The sequence below is a fragment of the Salmo salar genome, chromosome 21, assembly GCF_965601325.2.
Source record: "Salmo salar chromosome 21, fSalSal1, whole genome shotgun sequence".
Taxonomy (NCBI): Eukaryota; Metazoa; Chordata; class Actinopteri; order Salmoniformes; family Salmonidae; genus Salmo; species Salmo salar.
In genome coordinates this window covers 20,086,056-20,102,500 of record NC_138311.1, presented here as the reverse complement: position 1 = coordinate 20,102,500, position 16,445 = coordinate 20,086,056, and the positions used below count along the sequence as shown (strand labels likewise).

At 42.3% G+C, this 16,445-nt stretch overlaps 2 protein-coding genes across 4 annotated transcripts in view; both read right to left on the bottom strand.

The window, feature by feature from the left end:
• LOC106581900 (high affinity cGMP-specific 3',5'-cyclic phosphodiesterase 9A) overlaps positions 1–15,656 on the bottom strand; it is a 35,326-nt gene extending 19,670 nt beyond the window's left edge. For 2 of the 3 annotated variants that reach the window (XM_082967022.1, XM_014164340.3), the window contains exons 1-4: positions 15,481–15,618; positions 2,085–2,155; positions 1,665–1,775; positions 217–260 (exon numbers count right to left, since the gene is read on the bottom strand). In XM_082967022.1, the coding sequence (XP_082823148.1) occupies positions 217–260; positions 1,665–1,775; positions 2,085–2,155; positions 15,481–15,543 (289 nt within the window). In that variant the 5' untranslated portion in view covers positions 15,544–15,618. Of the gene's footprint in view, positions 1–216; positions 261–1,664; positions 1,776–2,084; positions 2,156–15,480 lie in introns of all 3 variants that reach the window. The other variant, XM_014164342.3, reaches the window with a different exon arrangement.
• LOC106581899 (glucose-6-phosphate exchanger SLC37A1) overlaps positions 14,353–16,445 on the bottom strand; it is a 42,130-nt gene continuing 40,037 nt past the window's right edge. The window contains exon 20 of the mRNA XM_045704515.2: positions 14,353–15,658. Within this exon, the coding sequence (XP_045560471.1) occupies positions 15,604–15,658 (55 nt within the window). The 3' untranslated portion in view covers positions 14,353–15,603. The remainder of the gene's footprint in view (positions 15,659–16,445) is intronic.

The following is a 16,445-nucleotide window of genomic DNA, read 5'->3' as shown; positions in this document are numbered from 1 at the left end:
ATGACTATGCTTGTTTATGTGCAGTGTGCACATCAGGTATGTGGGATAGTGTGCTGTGCTTTGTGTGTGTGCGCATGCTTGCTTACATATATGCTATATACGATATGGTACGTATGCATATGCTAATAAGCTAATGCGCATGTGATGTCAGCAATGTTTGTCTATTTGCATAGTCAGTGCATGTGTGTGAAAAGCCAATGGCCCTCTGGGACTCACCAGCTAGCTGTCCTCCAGTCAGGGGCACCACTCTGTATGGTGACCTTCAACACACAAAACACACACACACACAAACACACCAGTCAGTTTAGACAGCAAGTGGTGCAGCACTCAAATACGTCCCCCTTCCTCCTAATCAGACATGCTGTGAATGTCCTCTTCCTCCCACTCTCTTACTCAGCGTCTGAAGTGTGAGGACACGCTGGGGGCTGTGTGTGTGTGTGTGTGTGTGTGTGTGTGTGTGTGTGTGTGTGTGTGTGTGTGTGTGTGTGTGTGTGTGTGTGTGTGTCTTTGTGTGTCTTTTTGGTTTTACTATCATTGTGGGGACCAGAAGTCCTCACAAGGATAGTAAAACAAGGAAAAGTGGGGACATTTTGCCGGTCCCTACAAGGAAAAATGCTATTTTAGGCTTACATGCTGACCATACTGCTCACGTCACATGAGCAAGCATTGCAAAATAATGTACACATACATGTTATTCAATCATTGAACCCACACTGCTCGCGCACGTCTGTGTAGCCAGGCGCTAAAATAGAACTTGGTTCTATTTGTGATGCTTGACCGTCTGCAAGTCCCGCCTCTCCCATCTCCTCATTGGTTTTTAGGAGCATATACCCACGTGGGTGATTGAACTGAGGTCCACACTCCAGTCCAGTTGGTAGTGGTAATGCACCTTAAAGTTGTTTGCCAACCACCATATAAATTCCAAAGAAGAAGAAGAAGCCTGAAGGAGGAGAGATGACTAGAAACAAACTCGGTTTACCCTTTTATGTGTGGATTAATTGTCGGAGTAGAGAACCTTGTGCATTTCAGGTAAAATAACAACCCAATGTTTATATCCCAGGACAAATTATCTAGCAACAGCAAGCTAGCTAGCTAAATTGCCATAAATGTTTAATGCTTTTCGACCTGTCCCATAAATAATATAGTTGGTTCAGAGTTCGTTTTGATATTTCCAACTGCGTGTCCTGATCGCGTCTGATGTGGGTGGACAAAATCAACATGACGCAATGTGTGAGCAGTGTCTAGCTCACTGATCACACCCTGACCTTGGATCTGTTAGTATTTTCAGCCGAACAAGTCCTGGGCAATAGGGCACAATCTGGGATATTTCCTGCTGTTGAATGGACATTTAAATCAATAATATAACCCTTTACCCTTGAAGAATTTAACTTCTGCTTATGAGTTTAGACTGCCAAAATGACAGATTATGCATTTAAGGACCAACATATGTATTTTCTGCTATAAATGTAAATACAGATGGAAATGAAGGTATCCCTCTAGCCCATGGCGAGTACTTTTCAGACCAGCCTAGTAGAAAATGTGTCCAACTAGCCCTCCGGGCTAGTGAAATTGTATCTTTTAAAATATCGCATGGCACAGATTTTGGACCAGGGCTAGTAAAGAATTGCAGTTCCATCCCTGAATGTAGATGTGACAGGGCCTACCTCTCGGTGTTGTGTGGCATGGTGGGGTCGATGGACACCATGGCTCCCGTGGAATCCAGCAGAGATAAGGTGGTGTTCCTGTCCAAAACAGACAAAGCAGGGACACTCTCTCTGAGGATGTGTCCCACTATGGTTCAATGAAGAGAGTGTAGGTGTTGGGCACATTCCAAATATCAATCAAGGAAACCAAGGGAAAGATGAAAGCTAGTCAAGACTATTGGGACTAGGCCACTCACTATAGAGTATTATCTTGTCACTAATATGAGTTCTCAACGTGGCATCTCATAGAAGTGATCCTCAAAACAACATTAGAAAAACAGCCTAGTAGACCGGGAGATTAAAGGATCCTGACAGGACGCTGACAGACGACTCTAAGCTTCACAGCAGAACTGAAGAGGGGAAAAGAGAGCAGAGAATTACCTTGGAAGACCTAGAGCGGTACAGAATAACTCCTTGATATCATACGGGCTGCAGAATCTGCTGAAGACCACCTACGGGAAGGGTAGCAAAACACGAAACATAGTCACGATCTAGTACATATATGATATATAATGCATACACTCTTAGAAAAAAGGGTTCCAAAAGGGTTCTGCGGCTGTCCTCATAGGAGAACCATTTTTGGTTCCAGGTAGAACTGTTTCCCACCTTTCCACAGAGGGTTCTACATGGAACCCAAAACGGGTTCTTCAAAGGGTTCTCCTATGGGGACAGCCGAAGAACCCTTTTTGGTTCTAGATTTTTCTAAGAGTGTAGCATGCAATACTCTATTTATAGTGTCAGTAGCCCAACAAAGTCCACCGTGAGTATATAATGTTTGACGTGTGAGCAAAACGTTCATGTTCACATAACAACCTCCATGTGCGTAGATCTAAGGGATACAGCATTTTGAGAATTGAAAATGCTGACATAGCACCTTTTATTCTAAGAGTGTATCTAGAACCTAAAATGATTATTCGGCTCTCCCCATAAGAAAACCCTTTGAAGAACCCTTTTTGGTTCCAGGTAGAAACCTTTTGGGTTCCATGAAGAACCCTTTCCACAGAGGGTTCTACATGGAACCCAAAAGGGTTCTACCTGAAACCCAAACAGGTTCTACCTGGAACCAAAAAGGGTTCTCCTATGGAGACAGTCGAAGAACCCTTTTGGAACCCTTTTTTCTAAGAGTATATATTATGAAAATATATGCAGAAATGTTGGAGATACTGATACTAGACGTGGAATACATTCCCAGTGATCAGGGTGGTACAGCAGACCACCAAACCAGTGTATTTAGTCAGCCTGTTCTACTATCCTCTCAAGCACCACCAGAGTACAGTGTGAGAGAAAATGGACCAACCACCCCACTAGGGAGAGAAGAAGAACTTTGTATTGACAGGTTTCTCATTCTGGGCTTTTCTTTTGATTAGAAATATGCAGATTCCAGCGCACCACAGTAAATATCCCCCATCCCACCCCTCCTCTCCTTTAATTGCCTTCCAAACAAAGTCAGTCAGTCATTTCTAGTGTCAACCCCAGGTTCACCAACACAGACGACTTGGACCCATGTAGATAAAAGCATCTTGATTCTTATACCATTGCCAGGAACAACAAAGTCACGACAATAGGTGACAAAAGGAACCACGGCAACAAGGGTAAGAAGGAGATGGAGAAATGTGTAGGGTAAGAAGGAAAGAGGGATGGGGAGAGAGTAGGAGGGGAAGCGATGAGAGAGACAGAGAGCACTCCAGAAACCTGTCGGTGGCAGGCTGTCAGGTGTGTTAGACAGTGATGTGGTTAGTTCAGAGACACGTAAGCAAAGAGCCACTTATGTTCACAAACAGACAATTCACCATGAAATACAATAGAAATTGCAAGATTGTATATTCACAAATCATAAATGTTCACTTAGTTATTGTTAATCAATTTCCCATTTCCGTTTTCAGAAAAATGCAAAAAGGCGATGTCAGCTACATTTTCACTGATGTGAAATTGTAATTCAATTTCACTCTATTTCAATTCAACAAAGAGAAGCGGCGAATAGAAACATCCTGTTCCATCTCCTCTCTAGAGAGACGTGTAATAGACCTACAGTAACATCCTGTTCCATCTCCTCTCTAGAGACGTGTAGACCTACAGTAACATCCTGTTCCATCTCCTCTCTAGAGAGACGTGTAGTAGACCTACAGTAACATCCTGTTCCATCTCCTCTCTAGAGAGACGTGTAGTAGGCCTACAGTAACATCCTGTTCCATCTCCTCTCCAGAGACGTGTAGTAGGCCTACAGTAACATCCTGTTCCATCTCCTCTCTAGAGAGACGTGTAGTAGACCTACAGTAACATCCTGTTCCATCTCCTCTCTAGAGAGACGTGTAGTAGACCTACAGTAACATCCTGTTCCATCTCCTCTCCAGAGACGTGTAGTAGACCTACAGTAACATCCTGTTCCATCTCCTCTCTAGAGAGACGTGTAGTAGACCTACAGTAACATCCTGTTCCATCTCCTCTCTAGAGAGACGTGTAGTAGACCTACAGTAACATCCTGTTCCATCTCCTCTCCAGAGACGTGTAGTAGACCTACAGTAACATCCTGTTCCATCTCCTCTCTAGAGAGACGTGTAGTAGACCTACAGTAACATCCTGTTCCATCTCCTCTCTAGAGAGACGTGTAGTAGACCTACAGAAACATCCTGTTCCATCTCCTCTCTAGAGAGACGTGTAGTAGGCCTACAGTAACATCCTGTTCCATCTCCTCTCTAGAGACGTGTAGTAGACCTACAGTAACATCCTGTTCCATCTCCTCTCTAGAGAGACGTGTAGTAGACCTACAGTAACATCCTGTTCCATCTCCTCTCTAGAGAGACGTGTAGTAGACCTACAGAAACATCCTGTTCCATCTCCTCTCTAGAGAGACGTGTAGTAGGCCTACAGTAACATCCTGTTCCATCTCCTCTCTAGAGAGACGTGTAGTAGACCTAGAGTAACATCCTGTTCCATCTCCTCTCTAGAGACGTGTAGTAGACCTACAGTAACATCCTGTTCCATCTCCTCTCTAGAGACGTGTAGTAGACCTACAGTAACATCCTGTTCCATCGCCTCTCTAGAGACGTGAGGTAGGCCTACAGTAACATCCTGTTCCATCTCCTCTCTAGAGACGTGTAGTAGGCCTACAGTAACATCCTGTTCCATCTCTGTAGAGAGACGTGTAGTAGACCTACAGTAACATCCTGTTCCATCTCCTCTCTAGAGAGACGTGTAGTAGACCTACAGTAACATCCTGTTCCATCTCCTCTCTAGAGAGATGTGTAGTAGACCTACAGTAACATCCTGTTCCATCTCCTCTCTAGAAAGACGTGTAGTAGGCCTACAGTAACATCCTGTTCCATCTCCTCTCTAGAGAGACGTGTAGTAGACCTACAGTAACATCCTGTTCCATCTCCTCTCTAGAGACGTGTAGTAGACCTACAGTAACATCCTGTTCCATCTCCTCTCTAGAGAGACGTGTAGTAGACCTACAGTAACATCCTGTTCCATCTCCTCTCTAGAGAGACGTGTAGTAGACCTACTGTAACATCCTGTTCCATCTCCTCTCTAGAGACGTGTAGGCCTACAGTCACATCCTGTTCCATCTCCTCTCTAGACACGTGTAGTAGACCTACAGTAACATCCTGTTCCATCTCCTCTCTAGAGACGTGTAGTAGACCTACAGTAACATCCTGTTCCATCTCTCTAGAGACGTGTAGTAGGCCTACAGTAACAGTACTAGTGCCTTAACATCTGAGCGGATGCAACAAGAAAACCCACTCAGTATACATAATATACAGTGACATACAACAGCCCTTCGGTAAAAGTAATACAAGTGGGTTAGGGGTAAACATTGTCTTTGTCATCTGTCATGCTTGGGAAGGATGGCATAATGCACGTAGAGCTCTGACTCTCTTCATTGCGCGTGTGTGTGTGTGTGTGTGCGCGCATTGCTGTGTGTGTTTGAACATTTGGAGGTGCTCATGTAATAGCCTGCCTCTGCTGCCCGCTTCTGTTTTCGATGATGGATGACGCTAGCTTGACAGCAGCGTGTATGCTAAAGGACTGAGAGAGCATAAGGTGGTAGGGTAAGCATAGGAGCTCTCTTGTATGAGGAACCAGGTCCGTAGATAGTGCTGACAAACCTGGATGTTTATGGACCCTCCATGTCATCTAATAATAACTGATGAATAACCAGTTCCTCTCTAATACCTGAGTTCTGTTCTTGTTGAGTTTCTATACAGTGCCTTCGGAAAGTATTCAGACCCCAAAGACTTTTTCCACATTTTGTTACGTTACAGCCTTATTCTAAAATGTATTAAATTGTTTTTTCCCCCTTTGTCATTATGGGATATCTGCACACATTACCCCATAATGACAAAGCAAAAGCAGGTTAATACAAATGTTTGCTAATTTATTAAAAATAAAAAGTGGAAATATTCAATTTACATAAGTATTCAGACCCTTTACTCAGTACTTTGTTGAAGCACCTTTGGCAGCGATTACAGCATCGACTCTTCTTGGGTATGACGCTATAAGCTTGGCACACCTGTATTTGGGGAGTTTCTCCCATTTGTCTCTGCAGATCTTCTAAAGCTCTGTCAGGTTGGATGGGGAGCATTGCTGCACAGCTATTTTCAGGTCTCTCCAGAGATGTTTGATCGGGTTCAAGTCACGGCTCTGGCTGGGCCACTCAAGGACATTCAGAAACTTGTCCCGAAGCCACTCCTGCGTTGTCTTGGCTGTGTGCTTAGGGTCGTTGTCCTGTTGGAAGGTGAACCTTTGCCCCAGTCTGAGGTCCTGAGTGCTCTGGAGCAGGTTTTCATCAAGGATTTCTCTGTACTTTGCTCTGTTCATTTTCCCCCTCGATCCTGACTAGTCTCCCAGTCCCTGCCGCTGAAAAACATCCCCAGAGCATGATGCTGCCACCACCATGCTTCCCCGTAGGGATGGTGCAAGGTTTCCTCCAGACATGACAATTGGCATTCAGGCCAAAGAGTTCAATCTTGGCTTCATCAGACCAGAGAATCTTGTTTCTCATGATCTGAGAGTCTTTAGGTGCCTTTTGGCAAACTCCAAGCGGGCTGTCATGTGCCTTTTACTGAGGAGTGGCTTCCGTCTGGCCACTCTACCATAAAGGCCTGATAGGTGGAGTGCTGCAGAGATGGTTGTCCTTCTGAAAGGTTCTCCCGTCTCCACAGATGAATTCAAGAGCTCTGTCAGAGTGACCATCTGGTTCTTGGACACCTCCCTGACCAAGGCCCTTCTCCTCGATTGCTCAGTTTGGCCAGGTGGCCAGCTCTAGGAAGAGTCTTGGCGGTTCCAAACTTCTTCCATTTCTTCGACCTCATGGCTTGGTTTTTGCTCTGACAGGCACTGTCAACTGTGGGCCCTTATATAGACAGGTGTGTGCCTTTCCAAATCATGTCCAATCAAGGTGGCCTCCAATCAGGTTGTAGAAACATCTCAATGATGATCAATGGAAACAGGATGCACTTGAGCTGAATTTGAAGTCTCATAGCAAAGGGTCTGAATACTTATGTAAATAAGGTCTTTCTGTTTTTTATCTTTAAGAAATTTGCAAAGATTTCTAAAAACCTGTTTTCGCTTTGTCATTATGGTGTATTGTGTGGAATGCTGAGGATTTTTCTTTGTATTATCCATGTTAGAATAAGGCTGTAATGTAACAAAGTGTGGAAAAAGTCAAGGGTTCTTAATACTTTCCGAAGGCATTGTATATGGACACCTAAACCAACATCATAAATCCACATTCCTGATTATCCAACGGCACAGGAAATACCGTATTCAAATTCAAAATCACACACAGAACATGCAGAAGAACAATGGAGCACGTAAAGCAGGAACTAATCGGCATAATTTCTGTACAAGTAAGCTAGATAATAACACACACAATGGCAGCACTACACACAGTCAGTCACGCAGCAAGAGAATGAAACACTCCTCATTATTCACTATGGACTGAAGGACTGGAGCCTGGAACCCATCTGGCTATAGCCTTAAAATGAAAATGATCTGTGCATCAGTACAAAAACAATCTCTCTGATAATTTAATGAGTTCAAACCAACATAGACCCTAAAACCACAATGTTCGAGTCCAAATTATAATGTATGTCAAACATCATCAACTTTCAGGTGAGACAAAGGCCAGGAGTGTGGAAGAGTTAAAATGGAGTGTCGACGTTGTTAGTCCAAAAGCGGAAGTTGGGTCACAGGCTCTCTTTCCATTTCCCCTGAAAACCTGAACCTCTGGTTGTTGGGGACTCGGCAGAGTTTACCACCGAACTGATTTGTTGTGGATAAAAATCAGCTCGTGATGACATAGTGCACACAAAATGTACTTTTTCGATTAAGTTTTCATGTACCGAATGAAAATCTAGAAGTCCAATGTGTTAAAATCACATATTCAACTCTACTCCGATAGTTTTGTCACAAAAATTGTTGCATTAAATAGCAAATGTGCCTACTTTGGTCTTGGCATGTGTGCTCTAGCCAACAGCTCACAGATACAGTACGGGTAGGATAGTCTACATAATGCAATAAGAGTGGAATATTCGTATTTGTCAAACAGCAGTCAAGCATCGATCATCATGTCACCAGAATAAGTCCCTCGATGGTATTGGAAAGGAGCATCAAGGTCATCACCGTGCACTTTCACTACCCTGAGGAGTTCATCATAACTTATTTCATCTATAGCCTAATAAACTGCATGGTTTCCTGAGTCGTAGTGGGAGGACCACACACCAAGTCATTGCGTAACTCCAAGTTGACTTTGATATGATGGTTATTGTATCAATATTTGTGCATAAAGGTGTTTCCAATGCCATTTCTCGCATAATTAATTTGACCGACACAGAAAGATCCCACCATGTCGAACAAACAAATTCTGTAGGCATTTATAAAATTGTACCGAATTGTCCTGTTTCCATTAAAGCTGTCATTCATTTTTTGGTCCTACGGTAAGACTTTACTCGCATAAACACTGTGGATGGAAACGTGGTTAGTAATGTGTTCCTGTGTACAGAGCTGTGCTGGAATTATGATGAGATCTGATAGGTCCCTGTAGTTATGACTCAGACTGAGCTGTGAGAAGTAAAGTAAGACACTCTAATTTAGTCTGATGGGAAGTCATCTTTAGAAATGATGAAGTAGTGATAAGTATGAGAGAGAGAAGAGAGAGCAGAGAGAGAGAGAAAGAGAGGGAGATGAAGGAATGCAAGAGTGAGAGAGGGGAGTGTGTGAGAGGGATAAAGGAAAGGAGAGAGAGAGAGTGTGTGTGTGTGTGTGTGTGAGATTGATCGATCAACAGTGTGAGAAAAATGCAGCGTCACATAGACATAAGAGAATGAGAGAGGGAGAGAAAACAAGAGGGTGAGGGAGAGAGAAAGAGAGGAGGTGCCATATTTTTACCCAAGCAACAACTGACCAATGGCAACCGAACAATATCAGAAATCTAGAACAAAAGCTTACACACAGTCAGAGATGAATTGATTTTATCTTTATGAGCTCACAGATGTAGTCACTGACTATGAGCCTACACCACAGCATATCCTAAACCAACTGAACGAACAGGCTCACAGAAAAACACCAAACAAACATAATAGAGACTTGGAATGAATTCCATAAAAAGTGACACGGTCTGCAATAAATGCAAAGTGCCATCGGAGTGGAGCATAAAAGTATTTATGTTGTTCCTTTATGGCCCTGGTCCTCAGTCTCCTCCACTCCACTGGGTGGAAGTGTAAAGAGCCCTCTGGACGGAATCTAGACCCACCATTCTGGCTCTGTTTGTGGAGGCTAATTGACATGGATATAGTCTGTGTGAGATTAAAGCAATTGTACACAACAGGGCGTGCTAAATTACTTTGATCGAATTTCACTATTGAAACTATGTTGCAAATGTCGACGGACAGACAGCAATGTTTGTACAACCCCCAGATGTTGCAAACCAAATGTTAGGCTAGAAGCAAGGGGAAATAATGTCTAGATGGTTTTTACAGTGGAGATCAAGTTAATGAATTGGCTGGCTGGGCTGTGGAGGAGCAGGGATTTCTCAGGAAAGAAAACAAGATTCCAAATTGTGCATTATAGGCTTACCCATGCTAAAACTGTTTTTTTAAGTATGGTTTAGAACGCGTCTCAACCAATCACAATACTTGTTTTGATCAACCCATTGTAGAATAAGGAGTTTGTGACACAATACGAAATTGTCTGTAGGCCAAATCCTTACTTGAGATGCAAGTAAGTCACTTGAGGTTTCATGTGGCAAACGTTCCAGTGATTTACACAAACAAATCTCAAGTTAAGATGTGGCCCCTACATGCTGAAGTTTTGATCATATATGTAAGAAACTTGAGCATTCAATCAATCAGACGTATTTGCAAAGCCCTTTTTACATCAGACGAAGTAAATACAGCAACCCAGCCTAAAACCCCAAATAGCAAGCAATGCAGATGTAGAAGCACGGTGGCTAGCATTTCATCCTGGAATCTAGAACGGTGGGTATATCTACTCTAATAGAAATGTGTAGACTACATGCTGGGTTTAAAAGGTGTGGAAGATGATCTTAAATGATGGTAGTGGCAGTCTACATAGACAGTTCCAGTACTTTTCCGGACTGGAATTGTACAATGTGCCAGCAAAGTACAGTGGCTTGCGAAAGTATTCACTCCCTTGGCATTTTTCCTATTTTGTTGCTTTACAACCTGGAATTAAAATTGATTTTTTGGGGGGTTGGTATCATTTGATTTACACAACATGCCTACCACTTTGAAGATGCAAAATATTTTTTCTTGTGAAACAAACATGAAATAAGACAAAAAAACTGAAAACTTGACCATTCACCCTCCCAAAGTCAATACTTTGTAGAGCCACCTTTTGCAGCAGTTACAGCTACAAGTCTCTACAAGTGTCTCTGCAAGCTTGGCACATCTCGCCACTGGGATTTTTGCCCATTCTTCAGGGCAAAACTTCTCCAGCTCCTTCAAGTTGGATAGGTTCCGCTGGTGTACAGCAATCTTCAAGTCATACTACAGATTCTCAATTGGATTGAGGTCTGGGCTTTGACTCGGTCATTCCAAGACATTTAATGTTTCCCCTTAAACCACTCGAGTGTTCCTTTAGCCGTATACTTAGGGTCATTGTCCTGCAGGAAGGTGAACCTCCGTCCCAGTCTCAAATCTCTGGAAGACAAACAGGTTTCCCTCAAGAATTTTCCTGTATTTAGCACCATCCATCATTCCTTAAATTCTGACCAGTCCCTGCCAATGTAAAACATCCCCACAGCATGATCCTGCCACCACCATGCTTCACTGTGGGGATGGTGTTCATGGGTGATGAGAGGTGTTGGGTTTGCGCCAGACATAGCGTTTTCCTTGATGGCCAAAAAGCTCAATTTTAGTCTCATCTGACCAGAGTACCTTCTTCCATATGTTTGGGGTCTCCCACATGCCCTTTGGCAAACATCAAACGTGTTTTCTTATTTTTTTTTTTAAACAATGGCTTTTTTTCTGGACACTCTTCGGTAAAGCCCGGCTCTGTGGAGTGTACGGCTTAAAGTGGTCCTATGGACAGATACTCCAATCTCCGCTGTGGAGCTTTGCAGCTCATTCAGGGTTATCTTTGGTCTCATTGTTGCCTCTCTGATTAATGCCCTCCTTGCCTGGTCCGTGAGTTTTGGTGGGCGGCCCTCTCTTGGCAGGTTTGTTGTGGTGCCATATTCTTAAAATGTTTTAATAATGGATTTAATGGTGCCCCGTGAGATGTTCAAAGTTTCTGATATTTTTTTATAACCCAACCCTAATCTGTACTTCTCCACAACTTTGTCCCTGACCTGTTTGGAGAGCTCCTTGGTCTTCATGGTGTCGCTTGCTTGGTGGTGCCATATATATATATATATATATATATATATATATATATATATATATATATATATGAGATCATGTGACAGATCATGTGACACTTAAATAAAGTCCACCTGTGTGCAATCTAACTCATTATGTGACTTCTGAAGGTAATTTGTTGCACCAGATCTTATTTAGGGGCTTCATAGCAAAGGGGGTGAATACATATGCACATACCACTCTTCCGTAAGTTATTTTTTTAATTTCACTTCACCAATTTTGACTATTTTGTGTATGCTCATTACATGAAATCCAAATAAAAATCAATTTGAAGTTGTAATGCAACAAAATAGGAAAAAACGCCAAGCGGGATGAATACTTTTGCAAGGCACTGTAAACACAGTAAATATCTGGTCCTCTCAACTTAATCCTGAAAGGAATTATTCTTCCTCTAAGGAATTTCATCAAGCATTTAATGATTAGCTGTCATTTTTCCCACTCAAATGATTGATAGGCCATGATCTAACTCTACAGGCTCTATTTTAACAAACCTAACGCAACGGTAAATCTAAGCGCAACAACTAAGGTTCAGGGGTGTGTCAGATATAGTTTTGTTATATTCACAACCAGAATTATCAGCGTACCTGCTGGCGTTGGCGCAAAAGTGATGGGTTTGTTTATTCATCAAAATTGTGGGTGTGTTGGGGCTTGGCCCATCACTAGCCAATCAGAACGTGTTCCATGGCAAAATGTGGTTGCTTCAAGTTGTGTATTTACGGTCTTATATGTATTGCCTTGGAATCAACTCCTCATGTAAACCTATCTTTGCTAAATACATTAACTTGAACCCTATTTCAGTTAACATTGTTCTAGGTAATTACATGGCTACAGTAGCATTCACACTGATATAGAGGCTAGGCCTACTGTGAATTGCATTGTGGCTGAGCATTGACATGTCAAACACTGTCAGTAAGCAAGATTAAATTCATTATTGATGAGGCCTAAAAAGAGAATGAACAATTCTAATCAAATTTTAAACAAAACCAATTGTTTTAAATAGCCTACTTCACACTTCCAGAAAACAATTTCCACCCGTGGGCATATAATATTAAAACAATGTATACTACGGAGGGTTATACGTGTCATCCAAACTTGTCACAGTAACTGGACAAAAATCCAATATAAATAGAAAGGGCAAATGTCCATTCACCGTTATAATGCTCCCCAATAGGCCTATGCTTCACGAACATAATCGGAAACATTTTACAGATCATCTCGCATTCACACATCTCCAGAAGTTGCATTGCAAGCGCGCCACTGACGTTGTCACCATGAAACCAGGAAGGTGAATCATACTAAGGTTGGTTGTAATAAAATGAAACAAAAAACGAGCAGGTTTTTTTTTTTTACAACAACAACAATAAATGAATGTAAAATGTAATACAAATCGCCAGGAATACAATCGCCAGGATTTAAAAAAGACACACATTGCTGTTGAATTAGCCTTCGTTATGGTAGGCCTAAGGGAGGGCTTGGGTTTTTCCATTTTTCCAGGTTACAGATCACTTCTAAATACGAGGTTCACCGGTATTCATTCACCGAGGTACTCATCTCTCGTTTCACGGTGGGCATGGACACGTAGCCTACATCATTGATGGGGTTTTACGCACGTCCAAAACGTGACCTGCGTGGCTAAATAAAAAGAGAATGTCAGCTCACTGTTTCACTCCTCTCAAACATTATATTTCAACAAAGCTTTGGTGATTAAGATGTATTTCCAAGCGGTCTCAGGAGCCAAATCCTTTATCGACAGTTTTGACTAGCCTACTTCGCGATAACATTGGGCAGACAACAAAAGCCTTAATTGAGAGGAGTGAAGGCTACTATATGCTTGGTTTTAAAATCAAATAAAACAAAATAGGGGGAAAAAAATAGTTTTTTATATTTCTAAATATGAAGTATACAGCCACCAAAAGCACATTGGGCTACTCTTGTTCCATGCGCATATGGGCAGTGCGCGGCACGGCTGGATATGCTGCGTTTCTGCTGTCAAAACCCATGCCATAACCAACTGCGTTACTGCTAAAACCAGCTTTTGGTTGGTCTTACATATCCCCATCCGCGCTGCCTGAAATCAGCACTTTGGATACTGTTTTTAAGGACACACCTCAAATATTTCCATCCGCCCATCTGAGCTGATATAAAAGAGGTAAACTGCCGAAGTTAGCGTTAGGGTTAGAAAATGTCAGTCTGACAGTTTTTACCTGACGAAATTGCAAACTAATGTGCGTTTGAGACTAGCGCCGCCTTAACGTCAGCCAAAAATAGAGCCCTACATGTTGCCACTCCACACAGGTTCATAAAAATTGTGCATTTCCTTGCGCAAATCTTGATAAAGATCTAACACACACACGCATGCATACACAGAGATAGAGGACAGTGAATGTGTCCAAACAACATAGACAGGATTCTGAAAATTCCGTTTTTGATATGGCTGGACAAAGCCGATTTACTGTTTAACGGCCCTTTTCTTCTTCATAAAAATGAGGCGAGGAAGCAAAAAAAAATAAATCCCCCCCAAATAAAATGGACTCCCAAGTGAGTTTTTCATAAATAGTGGAGAAGGAATACATTTGTACTTTACCACATTGTCCTTCCCATCTGTGCAAGCTTTAGGCCTAATGTGGGCTTCAAGATTTATATTATTCCAAGCAGAAACCTATGCTAGGAAATCTTTCCTGTGTTATTTTGAAAAAGGATGCAGATGATGGTACAATTTTACTTGATATAATCATGTGAAATGAAACAGAATGGGCAGTAAGCCTATATCTTGTGACAGTTTCTTTATTCTGAACATATCTCTGATAAACATCAATAACAGCATTATTAACATATATAATAGAATACAATATCAAAAGTTTTTTTTTTCTAATGAAAGAAATTGACCAAACGTATAATCAGTTCATTACTATACATGTATAGCCTAACTATGCTTTAATTAAATATGAATACAATACAAATATTTAAAAGGCCTATCATAGACTAGGCCTTTACTTTGAAGAAAGAGGGACAATCATTCAAGTAAGGTCTGTCAAATGAATGTAGCATTGGAAAAAGTACATTTCAATCCGGCCATAAAGTAAACTATAGCATAATCTAAATAAAACAACTGATATTCAACATGTGCAATTAGAAGCATAAATCAATTCCAGAGCAAGCTTTACTAAATTCAAGGTCATAAGGCCAATATAGTCAATTCACTGCCTCCTCCTTCGATTGCCTCATCCGGCTGCCAGGAAAAGCCTTGCTGAGGAATGCCCTGATCTCTGGCCAGTCGTTTGGTTCGATGATGACGTTGTTTCGGGTATTAATTGCTTCTAATAGGTAAAAACATTATGCGTTAACCGTGCATTTAACCGACTGTTTACGAGTGACGCCCCACCACGTTAAACCTGGACACATAGTAGGAATTTGTCTCCTCAACTATGCTGGCATGCGAGAGAAAATTAACATCTGCACATACAGGTCCCGACCGTTTGTGCGTCAGTGTCCAATCAGAGGCCCGAACACTACAAGCGCGTGATCTGAGGTGGTTTGGTCTGATTCTCTCGCCACCAGTTTGGGAAATCCTCAAGGGACACAAAAAACGACACATCTTTTTATAAAAGTGAAGCGGGGGACGAAAAGTGAAGCGGCGCACCCTTTAAACAGTAAATCAAGTGTGTCTGGCATATGCACAATCCATCAAAAAAGTGAATAGATTTTTGTTGCATTATCAATGACATTAGGTTATTCATTTTAACCACGATTTGTATATGAATATTATACAATATGCTATTGAGGGTTTCCTATTCTATAGACAACATAACTATCTATCTCTTCCCGGTTAGGCCTACAGGGCAGGGTGTAGGTTGATGATGAAACAGGCTGACATAACGGTTGATTGACAGTTATACCTTCTGAATTCTGCCATCCACGTCCAGGTAGATTACTCGGTACGCCGAAGAAGCTGATCCCATCTCTCTCCACCCCTCAAGCCTCTCTCGCCGCTGCCGAGGAGTCGGATTGCGGGCTATAGGCTACCACTCCGTTCCGTGCCCGAATTGGAAAACCCCGAGAGCCGTCGGTCCGTCTCTGAATGGGCAAATGAAGTTAGCGTTTCAACATCTCTCTCTCTCTGGAGCACCTAGCTATCTCTCATCTCATAAACCCCCTCCCTCAGCCTCTCTCAATGAGCCGCACGCAGACAAACACACACACACTGGGAAAACTGAAGAGCAGGGATCATCGTACGCTTTTCTCTTATCGCCATAGTTACCGGGGCTCCTCAAGGACGCGTGAGTGGGGTAGTTTGCCTGCCCACACAGCCCCCCAGACCGCAGTCTGTTCGCGATGTTCATTCCCTTTTACGAACAAACGAGGCTATATTCTATTGATGTGGCTATTCAAATCATATATAGTCTCTAAAAACGGTATTTTTGGTCAAAGCACACGAGAAGAAAGGAACCGACGAAAGAAAACCAAAAAGCAGACAGCAAGCGCCGTGAAAAAGAAATGTTTCACATTTAATTTAGTTTCTTGCATGGGCGCCCACGCGCGTCCCTTGATGACATATTAATCAAGCCTTGTAGGCTCGAGTCAGCTCAGGGGTTTTGTGATGCTTTGCGTGGGAGAGGAAACATGGGCAATCAAAACATACTAATACTTTCAATAACACTCGTCATTGAATGTAGGGTATAATCCGGCATAATTACGTTTCGGTTTATTATGAGAACCTACCAGTCCCAATAACTGATTGTTCATTTTTTTTAAAGACTTTCAGAGAATAATAATTCATATTTGATTTGGCCCGCAGTACTTTTCAGAAACAAAGAGAGATTGCGTGTGTGTGCCTGCCTGTGTCACTGAGTGGAGGACTAGC